The sequence below is a fragment of the Alligator mississippiensis genome, chromosome 1 (genome assembly GCF_030867095.1).
Source record: "Alligator mississippiensis isolate rAllMis1 chromosome 1, rAllMis1, whole genome shotgun sequence".
Classification (NCBI taxonomy): Eukaryota; Metazoa; Chordata; order Crocodylia; family Alligatoridae; genus Alligator; species Alligator mississippiensis.
Genome location: NC_081824.1, coordinates 2,564,796 through 2,581,169, shown reverse-complemented (window position 1 = coordinate 2,581,169; position 16,374 = coordinate 2,564,796). Strand labels below are relative to the sequence as shown.

Below are 16,374 nucleotides of genomic sequence, written 5' to 3'. Positions count from 1 at the left end.
GGGAGAGGGCAGAGGGGGAAGCCAGCCCCCCGCCCCGCCCGGCCCGGCCCGGCCCGCAACGGGGGTGTGTGCTGCGGGCAGAGCCCCCGCGGACGGCGCTCGCGGGGTGCGGGGCGGGGGGACCAGGGTCGCGGGGCGGGGGGGCAGCGCGCAGCCCGCTCGCTCCGCGCTTCCGAACCTTTCGCGCGGGGGGGCGGGGGGGGGGTTGGGGTTTTTCTCGCGAGAGTTGAAAGCCCTGCCCCCCCATCCCCCGCCCACTGTGGCTGCGGCGGGCGCGGGTCCGGCGGCGCCGGCGGGAGCGGGAGCCTTTGTGTCCGGCGGCGCCTCGGGGGACGCGGCGGCGCCGGCGGTCCGTGTGCGGGGGGGCGTGTCCCCGCTGGGTGCTGGGGGGGCCGGGCCCGTGCTGCTGCGCGCCGGGGGCAGACATGGGGGGTCTGGAGCCAACCGGGACACCCCCAGCCTGTGCGCGGCGGGAGGGCCCAGACTGCTCTGCGCGGGGACACCGGGGGGGGGCGGGTGCCCCGTCGGAGCCGCGCTGGGTGCGGCCTTTCCCCGCAGGCCGGGGGGGCGGAGTGGCAGGGCGGCGAGAGCCCGGGCCCCGCGGGGAGGCCTCTCCGGGAGACGCGGCGGCTGCGCTGGAGCCCGGGGCGGCCGGGGTGGGGGGGACATCCCGTGGCAGCCCCGTCGCAGCCGGAGGAGCAGGACGGGGGGGAGGGTCCAGGCAGGAGCTGCGGGGGCAGGAAGAGTCCCCGGTGCGGTCCCAGCTGGGAGCGGGGCGTCCCCGCGGCGGTCCCCACCAGGCCAGCAAAGCCGCAGCTGCAGGAGCGGGTCGAGCGCGGGGAGCCGCGGGGCAGGAGGTGATGCAGACCGTGCAGCCCCTCCTCAGGCCGAGATCCCCTCAGCACCCCCCAGCTGGCACCGGGGCACGACCCCCACCCCACAGACCCGGGCCCCGATCCCTGGCAGCCAAGGGGCCGTGGGGGGGGGGTTGCAGGCTGGAGCCCAGCGCCGCAGCAAGGAGCAGGAGCTGGAGCCGGAGCCGTTCCTGGCCCCCCTGCCCCGGGGACGCAGAGCTGGGCGTGGGGGCGAGCGTGCACACCTGCGCCGAGGCCGTGCCCTGGCCGAGGGGTTTCAGGCGGGGCAGGAGCAGGACGAGAAGCCCCAAGTGAGAGCGTTTCCCCCCGACGTGGATGCTGCTGTCCCCGTCGCCGTGTGCTTGGGGGTGTTCATGTTCCCTCCCAGCCCCGTCTCGCCCACGTCCCAGCTCCCCCGTGACACACCGATCTCGTCCCCAGGTCGCAGTGAGCGTGCAGGTCGAGGAGGTGTCCTCACACAAGATGCCGTCCACTGCGGCACTGCAGGACACTGGCGATTGCTGTCTGGAGGAACCAACGGCCCATCGTGTGGACAGGCCTGTGGAGGAGTCAGGAGAGAGGGAAACCGCAGCGCCTCCTGTCCCCAGAGAGGAGCCCCTGCCCCCCCAGGACTCAGGTGAGGGACCAGATGTAAGGGCCGGGTGTGGGTCCGGGTGCCGGAGTGGCTGTGCTGCACACAGGGGGAGGCTCCAACGTCTGCCCCAGCCGGGACAGGGCTGCAATGTTGGTAACCCCGGGGCTGGGCTGGGACCGAGCTCTGATCCCTGCGGCTGGGCAGCTCCCAGGCTGGGCCCTGATCCTTCTCGCTGCATCTATGCAAATCCCAGCACAAACAGACTGTGTCTTGGCCCTTGTCATGCTGCCGTGGTACCGATCAATGACCTTATTCACATTCCAGCATTCACCATTCACTCGCCCCTGCCCCTTGCTCATGTCCCCATGAGCCTTCTATGCACAGTCAGGGGCTGGTGCAGGGGACGGGGAAATGAGATTCTCCAGTAGCCTTAGCCGGTTCAGGTCCAGCTAAGGCAGGGCTCTGTCCTGCTGCAGATTCCCCTGAAACCAAGCAGACCTGGGAGCTCTCAGCAGACAAAAGCTCCTCCGGCTGGTGCCCCAGGCCAGGCCCTTCCCCAAGAGCAGGTACGGAGCGGTGGCTCGACCCTGTCCAGAAGCAGGAGGCCCCATGCGTCCATGCAGAAATCTCTGCCAGTACATGTTGCTCCTAAAGATCAGCAGCTCTTGTTCTCCCAGCAGTCCTGGAAGCATTTCCCATGCCCCAGAGAAGACTGACCTTGCATTTCACATCCCCTGCCCTTAGCATGTGGATGTGACACAGCTCCAACATCCCTCTCAAGGAGGGGTGTCCCTATCAGCTCTGACATGGTGTTGTGATGAGGACACCAGACTGGGACAGAGTTACTGGGGCCCATCTCCAGCCTCATGCGCTTAGCAAGAGCTGTGGGACGTGGAGTCTACCTTCTCCCCCCTCTTCCACACACCAAAGCCTCTGACTGCCTTAGTCCCAGGCCAGTGCAGGAGATGAGCGGGGCTTTCCCCATGCCAGCAGCACCAGCGCTGCCCTGTGCGCTCTTCCCCACCCGCAGGTGCTGGGACCCTGAGCAGCGCTGAGCAGAAACCTGGAGCAGAGCCTGTGAAGCTGGATCTGCAGAGGACTTGCCCAAGGGGACTGGGGGAGAGGGGCTCCCTGACACCTGAGCCGGGCCCAGTGCAGAAGGGGCAGGGCAGGCCTCCAAAGCATGGGCAGAGCCTGGAGGTGAGCAGGGCACTAGGTCCATTTGGGGGAAAGCACAGCTGGGGCAGAGTGCAGGAGGAGCCAGGGGGGGCTGTAAACAATGGGGATCTGAAGAGAGTGAAGCCTGAGATGCTGAAGGCTGCAAACAGCGCAAGCTGGCATTAGCAGGAGCTCCCTCCCAAGTGCAGATACCAGGGGTGCTGGCATGGGAAGGCCTGGTGAGAGTGCATGGAGATGGGGCTCCCTGCCCCTAAAAGTGGTTGCCTCAAAGGACCAAGCTGACAGACCATGATGGGCTGGGCAGAGGCTGAAATGTGAGCTCCCATGTCCACAGCTGCATCCACGTCATGCGTCAGCTGAGTAACGGGATGTTGCAGCCCTGCCTGTCCTGGCTCAGCCTGCAATGAGCTGTAGTGCCGAGTGATTGCAGACAGGGCCGTGGGGGCTGGGAGCAGCTGGCCCAGGAGACACCACTGATGGTGCAACGCTTGTGCCCGCAGCTCCAGGAGGTGTTCGAGGCTGTGGCAGTGTATTTCACGCGGGAGGAGTGGGAGCTGCTGGATGATGAAGACAAGGTGCTTTACCGGGACCAGATGCTGAAGACTTACCAAGTCCTCGTTTCCCTGGGTAAAACTCTCGTTCTTGTTTCTCCATGGATCTGTGCTGACTCTGACATTTTCTAGTCATCTCCCTGTGTTTCAACAGTTTCATCCTTATGAACTTTTGGCTAGTGGTTTAAATGCTCCAGTACAGGCTGGGGGCGACTGGCTGGGTAGCAGCTGTGCAGAAAAGGACCTGGGGATGACAGTGGACAATGATCTGAACAGGAGTCAGCAGTGTGCCCATGGTGCCAAGAAGGCTAATGGCATCCTGAGCTGCTTTGGTAGGTGTTGCCAGCCGGTCAAGGGAAGTGATTCTTCCCCTCTACTCAGCACTGGGGAGGCCACATCTGGAGTCCTGTGTCCAGTTTTGCACCCCCCACTACAGAAAGGATGTGGACACGTTGGAGAGAGTCCAGTGGAGAGCAACAAAAATGTTTGGGGGGGCTGGGGGACATGACTTATAAGGAAAGAGAGGTGATTGGGCTTATCTAGCCTAGAGAAAAGGGGACTGAGGGGAGATTGAATAGCAGCCTACAGCTCCGTGAAGTGGGGTTCGAAAGAGGATGCAGCTGGACTGTTCTCAGCGGGGGCAGATGACAAAATAAGGAGCAGTGGTTTCAAGGTGGAGGAAGGGAAGTTTAAATTAGATATAAGGAAAAGTTTTTTTCACTAGGAGGGTAGTAAAACACTGGAACAGGCTCCCCAGAGAGGTTGCAGAGTCTCCATCCTTGGCAGTTTTTAAAGACTGGCTAGACAAAGCCTTGGCTGGGATGATGAGTCTTGCACCACCTCTGGAGAGAGCCCATGGCAGGGGGTTGGACTTAATGATCTGCTCAGGTCCCTTCCAACTCTACCAACCAACTAACTATGAGTCTATTCCAGGCTTTGGGGGCTCAGACAGTAAATAAGTTTTTCCTTATGTCCAGTCTAAAAGGGTCCTGGAGGAGTTTGTGCCCGTTGGACTTTGTCATCACTTGGGGTGCTCTCATAAGCAGGCATTCCCCCAGATCCTGATGCACACCCCTGATGTACTTATAGGCTACCTCCGAGTCCCCCCTGAGCCTGCGCTTCTCCAGGCTGAAGAGTCCCATAGCTCGCAGTCTCTCATCATGGCTTGTTCTCCTGCCCTCTGATCATGCACATGGCTCTCCTCTGGACTCTCTGAAGCTTTTCCACATCCTTCTTGAATTGTGGAGCCCAGAATTAGATGCTGTACTCCAGCTGTGTCCTCACAAAGGCCGAGTACAATGGGAGGATGGCATCCTGGGACTTTCTTGAGAAGCATCAGTAGATGCAAGCCAGAGTTTTGTTCGCTTTGCCAGGGGCAGTATCGAATTGGTGGCTCATGTTCATCTTCTGGTCAGTCATGTCCCCCAAGTCTCCTTTGGTCATGATGCTAGCGAGCACAGCACTGCTGAGCCTATAAGTGTGATGCGGTTTTTTTCCCCCCCCAGGGTGGAGGACTTTGCATTTCTCTGTATTGAACGCCATCAGGTATTTATCCGCCCACCTTGCAAGCCTATCAAGGCTGGCCTGGATCACCAGCCTATCCTCAAGTGTGGATGCTCTTCCCCAGGGTTTGGTGTTTGTCACAGCACAGGGTCCTGCAGGAGGGCCGTGGTCTCCCCAAGGCCCCCTTCCTGTGCCAAGTTGGCCCAAAGGGCACCCTCAATTCTCGCCTGCCACGTCTTTGATAGTAAAATATATACTAGAGAGGCTGCCTTACACCCTCTTAGACATGGTTTACTGTAGACTCTGACCCCGTGGATTCCCAGACCCCTGGTGGGTCCTGCTCCAAGCTAGATGGCACAACGGGTGTTTCAGGGCACCCAAGCCTTATGGGCTATGCGTGGCTCCAACCATCCCTTTACCACTCCCCAAGCCGCGCAGATGGTACCGATGTTGTTCGGTCTGGGCCTTGTTATAATTTGGCCCCCTTGTCCTCCCTGGGCCCTCCACGGCCCTGTCAGGCACTGTGCCCTCACTGGCACTCGGGCCCTCCGCAGCCCTGTCTCACACTGCGCCTTCCTGGTGCCTGGGCTCTCTGCAGCCCTGTTTGGCACTGCGCCCTCACTGACGCTCGGGGTCGGTGCACCCCCAATGCTGTGCCCTCTCTGGTGCTCGGGTTCCCCATGCTGCCGTGGACATCCTATGAGGCCTCCTCCATCCCCTAATAGGCTCACCTAACCCACCAGTGTTATACAAAAATAAATCAAACTCAAGCCCCTGGGCTGTAACATAAACGCCAGCCGCCTGGCTATAACATCATTCAGACCCTACCGGGGAATACTCCATCCTACCACAGTATCAGGAGCTGCTCGTGCAGTCAGGCCTCTCCCCTTTGCTTGCTCAGGCAGAGCTCTTTCCCCCTTGGCTGCCAGCAGGGAACTGCCAGCCTGGCCTCAGCCCTGGGGTTTAAATGTGAGCCAAGCCCTGCCCCTTCCAGTCAGCTGACTGCTGGCAGGTGTGGGTCACTAGCTAACTGGTTGCCCTGGCAACCAGCAGCTGGGGCTCCTCACTAGTTGCTAGGGCTCTTTCCCTAGCAGTTTCCCCTCTTTAAAAGAAGCAGGGCACCCAAGTGCTCTGCGACACACCTCCCCGCTTAAGACCCAGACTCACTAGGAAGATTCTTCGCTCTTGTCCCTCTCGCATCCTACGTCTTGGTCCTTTTAGGTTCTTGTTCTTGCTCACCAACAATTCAGATAGGTAGAGGCGGAGGTTTTCAGGCGCCCCCTGCTTGCTTTTTCCCCAAGGCGCACCATGTGGGATTGCATGGGAGTTGCCGCGCCACGGGCAGTCCCCCTACATTAGCCAGCCTTGGTAGGCTTAACTCTCAGTTGGTCGAGCTCCTTGCCTTCTAGGGTCTACCCTCTCTTCCTATGCTATTCTTCTAAGGGCGGGGGAACTTTCCCCCCACTCCGTTAAAAACTGAGCCCTGTTGTGGTCTGGCTCAGATCTTCTCACTCCTCCCCAAAGAGTTCTTGCCTACTGTTTGGAGTTTCTTCTCCCCCTCACATCTGGCTCATCTATTTTCAACCCCTGTATACCCTGGTCTCTTTCCTAGGGCAGACTGTGGGGTTTCTCACTTCCCTATGGCTCTCTGAAGATCCCGAATCCTTCCCCAGATTTCCCACTGTCTCCCCAATGCCTTCTGAGCATATTCTTTCTTCCAGAACTCAATCTTCCCCTGGACAGTGGGTCTTCCCTCAGGTCCCTTATAAATCTTTACATAAGCTACACCCTACACTTTTGTTTCAGTGATTTTTCTCAACGTCCACCACTTGACCTGCCCAGGGATATTACTTATATAAATCTGAGGTCTCTTCTCAGACTTTTGTCCCTCTTTGGGTGGTCGTTCCCTCCTCATCTCTGGCCCCGTGGCCCATCTTTCTTTTCTGGGCTCCACTGATCCCCTTTTTATGGGGTCTGTCTCTGACCCGTATTGCCTCGGGCCCCGGGCCTCCTGTGTGCAGTCCTGGCAAATAGAGAGGCAGGTCTCACTCCTTGGGCTAGCCTGTTCACCCTTCCCTGCCATCCCTACTTCTGTCAGGCCTACTTCCCTTGGCTGCCCCTGACTTGGCACTGCAGTTCCTCCCTTGGCTTGTAGTCTGAATAGTTCCCCCAGCTGATGTCTTAGCCAGCGCATCTCATCTGCATGACGCTCTACCCATTGGTCCCATCTCTTATTCCAGCATCCCAGGAGGGCTGGCAGGACCTCTTCTTGTAGGGCTGTAGGCTTCACCCCTACTGATCCCTTCTCTGGATTGCTTCTCTCTGGTTGCCCTGGTTCGGCCTCCTCTCTTGGATCCTCCGGGCCTCGGTATCCAGGGAACTTCACTTGCTCTGGAGATTTCCGCCCCCCTAGCCATGTGGTTGTCAGTTGTGCCTCCACTTCCCTCAGAGACCCTTTCACTACTTCCATCTCCTGGCACTGCTCTAGGCATTCAGACTTAACCATAATCACACACTCCGCTAGTTGGGCTCCCAGCGTCTCCAGCCTCTCTCGCATAGTGTCTGCAAACTTCGCCGCTTGAGCCTTCTGTCCTACTTCTGCCTGTGTTACTATACTTGGTACCTCTGGCACCTCCGACTCCCCAGGATCTTGGCCTTTTGTAGCCGTCTGACCGCTTGCCGCCTGTAGCATTTTATTTTCTGGCTCCAGTGCCTGAATCTGCTGCCTTAAGGTTTGCATTTGAAGCTGTGACTGCTCCCTCTCTGTGTTAGTCACTGCCTCTGTAGCCGAGCTATCTTCTAGGAGAGTTTGAAGGAACTGTACCTGTTTTCTAAGGTGGTCTTTTTCCGCCTCCCCACTCTGTAACTGGGACTGTAACCCCTCGTTCTCTCTTGCCCTGGCCTTTAACTCCCTTTCAAGGGACAGGTTTTGATCATGCAGTGCCTCGTAGTTTGCCCTGTAAGCTTTTACCTTTACCATCTCCTGCATGATCACCTTGCCATTTTCTTCGGTTTGGGTATGGCTTTCAAGCAGTTTGTCCCGCAGCTCTTGTGCTAGGTGTTCTGCACGTATGCACTTCTGCTGCCAGTCCTCCAACTCGTCTTGCAACCCCTCTATTCGGTCCTCCTGGCTGCGGACTTCTTTCTGTAGGACGCCTGTTAGGCTTCTTGACACTTCCAACTTCTGCAGCATCTCCTTCTGTTGCCCTGCCTGGGTTGTGCAGGCTTCAGGGGACCTGGCCATCCACACTTTCATCTCCCTCTGCATCTTCTGCAGCTTCTCTTCCCTCTCCCGGCTCTTCTGGGCTTCATTCGCGATAAACTGTTCTAGTGCACAAGTTCTCTCAGCTTCCGCCACTATCAAGTGCCTGATTTCTTTGGAGCCCCCTTCCTTTTTCCCTGCTTGTACCTGCTGTTCTAACCCCGTGGCCATTGCCTCCACTTGTTCTTTCTCAGTCTTTGCCGCTTCTAATTCCCACTCTAGCCAGGCCGTCCTCTCCTCCAACTCATCCACCCACAATAGCCAGGCAAAATTCTCCTGTCTCAGGCCCTCTATGTCCTCTGCCTCTGCCATAGCTAGCCTGGTCTTACTCCCTTACTGGTTCGGCCCTAAGGCTTTCCCCTGTACAGCCTCTGGGGTGGTGACTACCTAGTCTGCCCCTCTTTCAGGTCTGTGTTGCCACTGCCTTCCTACAGCTCTCTCAATTCCTGTTTTAGCACATAGGTTCATCTCCCTAATTAAGGACACAGGGTTCCTCCCCATGCACAGCCTTACTTTCCTGGCCAATCCACCACTTTGTCTCGGCGCAGGGTCCTGCAGGAGGGCCGTGGTCTCCCCAAGGCCCCCTTCCCATGCCAAGTTGGCCCAAAGGGCACCCTCAATTCTCGCTCGCCACGTCTTTGATGGTAAAATATATAATAGGGAGGCTGCCTTACGCCCTCTTGGACACGGCTTGCTGTACACTCTGACCCCGTGGATTCCTGGACCCCACATGGGTCCCGCTTCGAGCTAGATGGCACAACGGGTGTTTCAGGGCACCCAAGCCTTACGGCTATGCGTGGCTCCAACCAACCCTTTACCACGCCCCAAGCATCACAGATGGAACCGACATTGTTCAGTCTGGGCCTTGTTATAATTTGGCCCCCTTATCCTCCCTGGGCCCTCCACGGCCCTGTCTCACCCTTCACTGAGAATATGCTCATATTCACTCATTTTTCTGGATTTGCACTAATAAAATAAATGTTATCCATTCATAAGTGTGCCCATTATCTCTTCCTTTTGGTACTGTGAAAACAGTAAAAGCTTCATCTGTCTGCTCCCTTGTATATCATGGACCAGTGCATCTCCATGCCTGTCCCTGGTTAATGCCCTTTCTAAACCAGGAGTGGTTGGTGCTTTGTTTCCTATGACCATCCCTCCTCTGCCTGAGTGAAAGCACCATTATCTATTCAAGGTTTCTCCCTGCAGTGCCTTCTCTTTCCTAAATGCCCATCCTCCTTTGTCCATCAAGGCACTAATAGAAACCATCAGTTCATAGATCCATTCCCCAAATTTCAGTTGGTTATTTTGCATCCAGTACAGTTACTAACCCTATTTAAGTACTGCCCCAAACAGGATATCGAGGTCCCACACCTGCCTTAATCTGCAGCATCCAGCAAGGACAGGTGGAGCTCTGGGGCTGTGATGATGAGAGCCGTGGGAAAATCTCCAGATCAGAGGACCTGCTGCCAGGTGAGTTGTGTCTGTCCCCTCCACCCTACTCCGCTCTCAGAAATGCTCCACACCCAGAGTGCCAGGGGGGCCTGGACACTGCAGACCTGCCCAGTGCTGCCCTTGCAGGATGCTGACCTCAAACACAGCACATTATGCTGTAATGTCCCGGCAGGTGTTGTTCCCACTCCCTGAAATTCAACGATGTGCAGAGAAACAGCTGTTCCCTTCTGCCGCTCATGACAGAGGGTAGGGGGCAATCAGGTTTTCTGTCTTGATTTTTCAGCCCAAATCTGGTATCCTTGGGATACCAAGACCTTCAATTTCCATCTTTACTCAACTGTGTAAGAGTTGATTCTCCAGCCCAAGGTAGCTATAGCTCTCTACCACCTTCTTCCAGAACATGATGGGATTTGTAGCCCTGCATGGGAATCAGGATGGGATTCAGAGGCTCTATGTAACTGTCACTGTTGGAGAAGAAAAAAGCTGAGGTTTTGCCTGGCTTCTCCTGATCAGGTTCCCTGGAAGCCAGGAAGTGTTTCATCTTGGTCTCAGGCTGCATTAAATGGCTCCATGGCATGGGTAGGATTCAGAAGCTTTCAGGCCGTCGGGGGAAGCGAATCCCCCATGGTTTGCACCAGAATTGCCCCCTTTGTGTTTTGTGTCTGGGGCCCTGAGTTACATGAAGCCTGAGACTCAGCACGTAGTCCAGGTTCAGGATCATGCCAAGGCCTTAGACCCATTGCAGGCTCCTGTAACAGGGAGACCACCTTGGACCAACAGCAGAGAAAAGCTTCATGGGTTCATTCCCTGCACCAGACCTTGCCCTGGAGGCAGGCAGGAAGCACAGCCCTGCTCCTTTCACAAGAGAGAGCCACAGCTCTAGGTCCTCCCCTCATCCTCAGCCCATTGCAACATGAAGCTATTCAGGTACTGTCCTAACACGTGTCCTACATGTGCTTCTCCTAGCAGCGCTGGAGGTGATGAGGCTGACAAGTGGGCCTCTGTGAGTCTGGCTCTGAACTCTCTCGAGTAGGGACCATTAGCCCTGCTGAGGGACCTGCCCCTCCCTCACACCCAGCACGTGGGGTTTTGGCAGGAAGGCCTTGTTTCCTCAAGGGAACACAAGTGCCAAGGTCCAGGCCTGCTCTGAGGCCCATCCCAGCAGAAGAAATAGCAGTGTTTGCTTTTTGCCAGCTTGGTAAAGGCTAATCTGCAGTTTCTCTTCCCCATGCAGCAGGTGCCTGGCTGTTGAGCAGAGCTGAGGAGCAGAGTCCTGCAGAGCTGGAGCCACCGTGGACTTCCCCAGGGAATTTGGGTGCAATGGACTCCCTGAGACTCAAGAAAGAGCAATGGCACAAGAGTCCAGGGAGGCCCCAAAAGCAGAAGGAGAATGTGGCAGTGAACCAGGTACCATCTCCAGCTGGGGATGAGAATGGAGAAGGGGCAGAACCCAAAAAGAGCCCTGGGTGCAGGGAAGAATGTGTGGAGTTGAGAAACCTAAAGAGCCACTGGAAAGAGGCACTGCATCCAAGCCAAGGCAGTAGGGAGGGACTCAGGGAAGAGCCGGAGCTCACTGCTGTTCACTGGGGCAAAGCCCACCCCTGCCCTGAAGTCCAGAAAAGCCTGAACTGCCAGTCACCCCTGGCACTTCACAAGATAAGGCACACTGGGGAGAAGCTCCACATATGCACCAAGTGTGGGAAGAGCTTCACCCAGTCCTCCAACCTAAACCGACACCGCCTCATCCACACAGGGGAGAAGGCACATCAGTGCTCCGAGTGTGGGAAGAAGTTCCACTTGTCCTCCCACCTGGCCCAGCACCGGCTCATCCACACAGGGGAGAAGCCACATCAGTGCTCAGAGTGTGGGAAGAAGTTTCACTTGTCCTCCAGCCTCACCCGACACCGGCTCATCCACACAGGGGAGAAGCCACATCAGTGCTCAGAGTGTGGAAAGAGCTTTAGACGGCTCTCCGCCCTGACCCAGCACAGTTTAATTCACATGCCAGAGAAGCCACTCCAGTGCTCTGAGTGTGGGAAGAGGTTCCACTTATCCACCCACCTGACCCAGCACTGGCTCATCCACACAGGGGAGAAGCCACATCAGTGCTCAGAGTGTGGAAAGAGCTTCAGATGGCTAATCAGCCTGAACCAGCACAGGCTAATTCACGTGCCAGAGAAGCCACATCAGTGCTCAGAGTGTGGGAAGAGGTTCCACCTGTCCTTACTCCTGACTCAACACCAGCTCATCCACACAGGGGAGAAGCCATATCAGTGCTCAGAGTGTGGGAAGAGGTTCAGCCTGGCCTCCTACCTGACCAAACACCAGCACATCCACACAGGGGAGAAGCCACATCATTGCTCAGAGTGTGGGAAGAGCTTCACCCGATCGTCCAACCTGACTAGACACCGCCTCACCCACACAAGGGAGAAGCCACATCAGTGCTCAGAGTGCGGGAAGAGCTTCACCCGATCCTCCACCCTGACCAAACACAAGCTCATCCACACCGGGGAGAAGCCACATCGGTGCTGATACTGTGGGTAGAGCTTTAACCAGTTTTCCCACCTGGTCCGGCACTAGGTCATCCAGACAAAAGCAAAGCCACATTGGTGCTGAGAGGAATGGGAAAAGCATCACCCAGTCCTCCAACCTGGCCTGGCACCAGCTTGTCCCCATGGGGGAGCAGCCACATCAGTACTCAAAATGAGGGCAGACCTGTGGTGGGCCAGTAGAGGGCGCTTCTGTGCTGAGCTACCCACCTCCCTGTGCCCCACCAAAACCATGCTTCAGGGGCCTCCCCTGGGGAGCCTGCATCTGGCCAAGGCCCTTCCGGGAGCATACCCACAAGCCTGGGGTAACCACTGCCACCACAAGGACCTTGGTCTTTGAAAGGGCTCTGTACCACCCAGGGTACACAGAACTTGTTGACCTTAGGGGTGCTCAGCGTACTGTGATTTTTTGGGGTGCGTCTTTTAGCCTGAAGCATTCACTAGCAGCCTTCTGCATGGGAGGAAAGTAAAAAAGCCATGCCCTTCTTAGCCAGCCGAGCAAAGGGGCTATACAGGCAAGTCCCAGCCACATAAGCAGTTACAGCACGGTGTGCTATGACAAATAGCTTTATTGCTTAAAAAGGGAGAGGGGGAGGAAGGAATACAAAACAATGTGTTGAAAGAAAACCAACTTGACCAAAACAGAACTGGCTCGTTAGCCCTTGTGATACAAATCTAAAGGTACATAACTCTAATTCAGGGGTTCCCAACCTTTTTATGCAGAGGACCGGCAAACTGTGGACCGGAAGAGACGGCACACTGGCCAACTGTGAACCAGCAGTGACCGGCATACTGTGGGCAGGCAGGCAACCCATTTTTATACCGAGTACAGTATAAAAAATGGTGGCTGCTGGTACGCAGTATGTGGGTCACTTCCAGTCTGCAGATTGCCAGTGTGCAGTCACTTCTGGTCTGGCAGCCAGCTCTCCTGCAGACCAGTAGCCAACCCTTCACGGCCCAGGCCCTTGTCATGCCTGCTCTGATTTACTGGATAAATTTCAGGAAAGCTATTTCTATGTCCATCCAGAGGGTTCTGGAGGCCCATGCTTCAGTTAGTGTTTCCAAAAATGTCTCCAGAAGCAGTCCTCACCTAGACCAAGTGACCTGACCCTTAAATACCATTTTTTGATCCCATCACCTGGCTCCCCAGAAGCAGGAAATATTGAAACCCAGCTGAGACAGACCAATCTTTGTGAAAGACCTCAGAATCCCCAGGTGGAGGGCCCAGCCTCCCCGAACAGGCCCAGCAGGGACCTCGGTGGGGAACTGAAATGATGGGCCTCTGCAGCATGAGGAGGGGGATGGGAGGTGTCAGGCCTGAGGACAGAGAAAGAGAGCAGAGGATTCCTTCATACCTTCAACCTGACCAAACACCAGCTCATCCACATGTAGGAGAAGCCACACTGGTGCTCAGAGTGTGGGAACAGCTTCCCCCAGTTCTGGCACCTGGCTTGGCATCAGCTCAGCCACACAGAAGAAAAGCCACAGTGGTGCTTGTAGTATGGAAAGACCCTCCCCCACTCCTCAAAACTGGCCCAGCAAGAGTGCCTCCACTTCCAGGAGGATCCATAATTTTGCCAGCAATGCAGGAAGGATTTGGGGATGGTTACCTGCTCAGCACCCCCCAGTCTCTGCATCCAGGCAAGTGGACTCATGCCTGTGGATTGCAACCATAGTTCACCTATCGTTTGGCCCTTCTAGGGCACTGCACAACCCAAATGACATAGAGGCTGGCCCCCAAAGTTTGAGGGGAAGGGGTTGGAAAGAAACTCCTCAGGCAGAGGCCAACCCGGATGCTGGGGGAACCTGTGAGATGATGAGCCTTGCCTTGAAGCCTGTGCCATCCCCATCATTTTCTGAAAGCAGTCTGCTCCCAGGGGGAGAAGTGCCTTCACAATAGGGTGCCCTCCCAAAGGCAGCTGGCTCCAGCTGACGCCCAGGGACTGTCTTCAGCTAACTCGCAGCTTTGTCCTCACTCCTGGTCCTAGGGTCCTAGTATGTGAGGCTCTTGAGTTGCAGGAAGGGGGCACATTGCTGGCGAAGCAGTTCCCTGACTTCCACCCTGACCTTGCCTTTCCTCATCATGATGTCACACCTATCCCAGGCCTGCACATGCCCATCCGGTGTGCAAGCTCCCACTGCCACCCCCTGAGCCCAGTTTGGCAGGTTTTGCTGCTTAACCCCTCGTCAGAACTCTTCATCACCTGGCACCAGCATCCCCCCCCCCCTTTGCCCTCCTTCCCTTCATCCCATTTTCCATAGCAGGGTCCTTGCTAATCAAGTCTTACAACTTAAGAGGATATTCTGGTGGTTGGTATCTATGTCCTCTCCAGGTCTGTGAAATGTGAACAGACCAGAGCCCAGACCCTTTGGGGGGGCGATGCCTCTGTGATTTCCCAGCCCCTTCCCCTGCCAGAGAATTCTCCACAATCCAGGTGTTTTCCCAAACCTTCAGGAGCAGGAGCTGCTCACACTCAAGGCATTACACCAGTGTCCTGCTGTGCAGCAACAACCCTGCCCTTTTGAATAAAACCGTGGTCTTGGAAAGTAGAGTATCTTTTCTTGGTTAAATCTGATAGCTGGGGTAAAGGAGGTGCAGTGTGTGACAGGTCATGCCTCTTTGGTGCAAGGGTGGAGAAAGTATGAATGTGTCCTGCGGGTGAAATGCAGCACGTAAACTCCCATTGGGAATACTGAGACTTCCCTGCTCGTGCCAAAGCCATTTGGCTCTGTGAGTGTCCTGCGGGGGCTACTCCAAGAAATTAAATACTCACGCTGGAGCACACTAATTCATTTCAGAGGTGGAAAGGGATCTTGGAGTCCTAGTGGACTCCAAGATGAACATGAGCCGGCAGTGTGACGAAGCCATCAGAAAAGCCAATGGCACTTTATCGTGCATCAGCAGGTGCATGACGAATAGGTCCAAGGAGGTGATACTTCCCCTCTATCGGGCGTTGGTCAGACCGCAGTTGGAGTACTGCGTGCAATTCTGGGCGCCACACTTCAAGAAGGATGCGGATAACCTGGAGAGGGTCCAGAGAAGGGCAACTCGTATGGTCAAGGGCTTGCAGACCAAGCCCTACGAGGAGAGACTAGAGAAACTGGACCTTTTCAGCCTCCGCAAGAGAAGGGTGAGAGGCGACCTTGTGGCTGCCTATAAGTTCATCACGGGGGCACAGAAGGGAATTGGTGAGGATTTATTCACCAAGGCGCCCCCGGGGGTTACAAGAAACAATGGCCACAAGCTAGCAGAGAGCAGATTTAGACTGGACATTAGGAAGAACTTCTTCACAGTTCGAGTGGTCAGGGTCTGGAACGGGCTCCCAAGGGAGGTGGTGCTCTCCCCTACCCTGGGGGTCTTCAAGAGGAGGTTAGATGAGTATCTAGCTGGGGTCATCTAGACCCAGCACTCTTTCCTGCCTATGCAGGGGGTCGGACTCGATGGTCTATTGAGGTCCCTTCCAACCCTAACATCTATGAATCTATGAATTTCCTTAGCTGTCCTTTCTGCTGATACCCCGCAGTGTATTAAATTGTTTCCTCCCTTTCCCTATATTGCAGCCTTCAAGAAAACCTTGTGATTTCTGAATGAGCCTCAGTTTTCTGGCAGGAGGGCTGCTTTATCTGGCTGGAGGTGGCCACAGAAAGAAAGGAGGGAATGAGAGTTTGTTTGACACACTTTGAATGGGCCAGTTACCTGCTGAATTCCTAAGGGGCGGAAGAGGCTCGGGGAAATGTGTATCGGTGAGAGAGTGTGTCAAAGGAACTGAAATCCTAACTACCCCTTTCTATCACTTCCTTCCTCCTCTTCTGGGGTACTACCCAGTTTCCCCCCTTGGGAGTTCTGGCTCTCCCTATCTCTATCCTCCTTTCCTGTCCTTTTCATTTCTTCAGTCAGTTCGTCCAACCCTACCTGTTTGTTCAGTTCCTTGATCATTTTTTCCGAGATAGTTTCCCCACCCAACCTCGTATGCTTCAGAGCCTCCACCCCTCCTCCCCTCCAGGAACAATGTGGGGAAAAATGCATAACAGATTTTGGGTCTCTGCTGGGAGGGTAATTACCCACTGGTTCTCATTGTGCATGGGAACCTGGTGTGATCCGATGGGCAGCACTGTGGGGGTTCCCCCTTTTGGGCCATGTAGTGATAGTGGGGTGTTGGTGTTTTCCCTACTGCCCCCCTGCTCCTGGGTGCAGGGGAACCTGGGGGTGAGCTGCCCGTGTTGTGGTGGGTGGTCTGCTGCAGGGGGTCTCAGGTGGCTGGCCCCTTTTGGGGGGTGATTGGTGAGGGTGGGGTGCAGGGTAGGAAAGGGGCTTGCCTGGGAGGCACGCATTGTGGAGTGCAGTGTGCCATTTGGTCCTCCCTGTGTGAATACCCCACTTGTTGCTCTGGCTCTGGGAAGTAGATTGGAGACCAGAGAAGCCCTCTCA

General features: G+C 56.1%; 2 protein-coding genes across 5 annotated transcripts in view; both read left to right on the top strand.

The window, feature by feature from the left end:
* Window positions 1-226: 226 nt before the first annotated feature.
* On the top strand, window positions 227-14,492 carry LOC132250705 (putative zinc finger protein 66). 4 transcript variants are annotated; one of them, XM_059727758.1, is made up of 7 exons: window positions 227-349; window positions 1,296-1,491; window positions 1,926-2,015; window positions 2,480-2,649; window positions 3,129-3,255; window positions 9,298-9,414; window positions 10,631-14,492. In XM_059727758.1, exons 2-7 carry the CDS (start codon window positions 1,338-1,340, stop codon window positions 11,926-11,928), a joined length of 1,956 nt encoding a protein of 651 aa, XP_059583741.1. In that variant the 5' UTR covers window positions 227-349; window positions 1,296-1,337; the 3' UTR covers window positions 11,929-14,492. The 4 variants fall into 4 exon arrangements, with proteins under 4 accessions (XP_059583741.1, XP_059583727.1, XP_059583734.1 ...); XM_059727744.1 differs by lacking the exon at window positions 227-349 and adding an exon at window positions 774-857; XM_059727755.1 differs by lacking the exon at window positions 227-349 and adding an exon at window positions 853-1,165.
* LOC102566400 (zinc finger protein 493) overlaps window positions 814-16,374 on the top strand; it is a 185,284-nt gene continuing 169,723 nt past the window's right edge. Inside the window, exon 1 of the mRNA XM_059727863.1 lies at window positions 814-857. The gene's annotated coding sequence lies outside the window, so the exon portion shown is untranslated. The remainder of the gene's footprint in view (window positions 858-16,374) is intronic.

What these genes read in the sequence shown, in the direction of transcription:
- LOC132250705 (XM_059727758.1), top strand. Translation starts at nt 1,338, where the DNA reads ATGCCGTCCACTGCGGCACTGCAGGACACTGGCGATTGCTGTCTGGAG. An exon ending in CCTGCCCCCCCAGGACTCAG is followed by an intron (nt 1,492 to 1,925) that starts GTGAGGGACCAG and finishes GTCCTGCTGCAG; the next exon opens with ATTCCCCTGAAACCAAGCAG. An exon ending in AGGCCCTTCCCCAAGAGCAG is followed by an intron (nt 2,016 to 2,479) that starts GTACGGAGCGGT and finishes CCCCACCCGCAG; the next exon opens with GTGCTGGGACCCTGAGCAGC.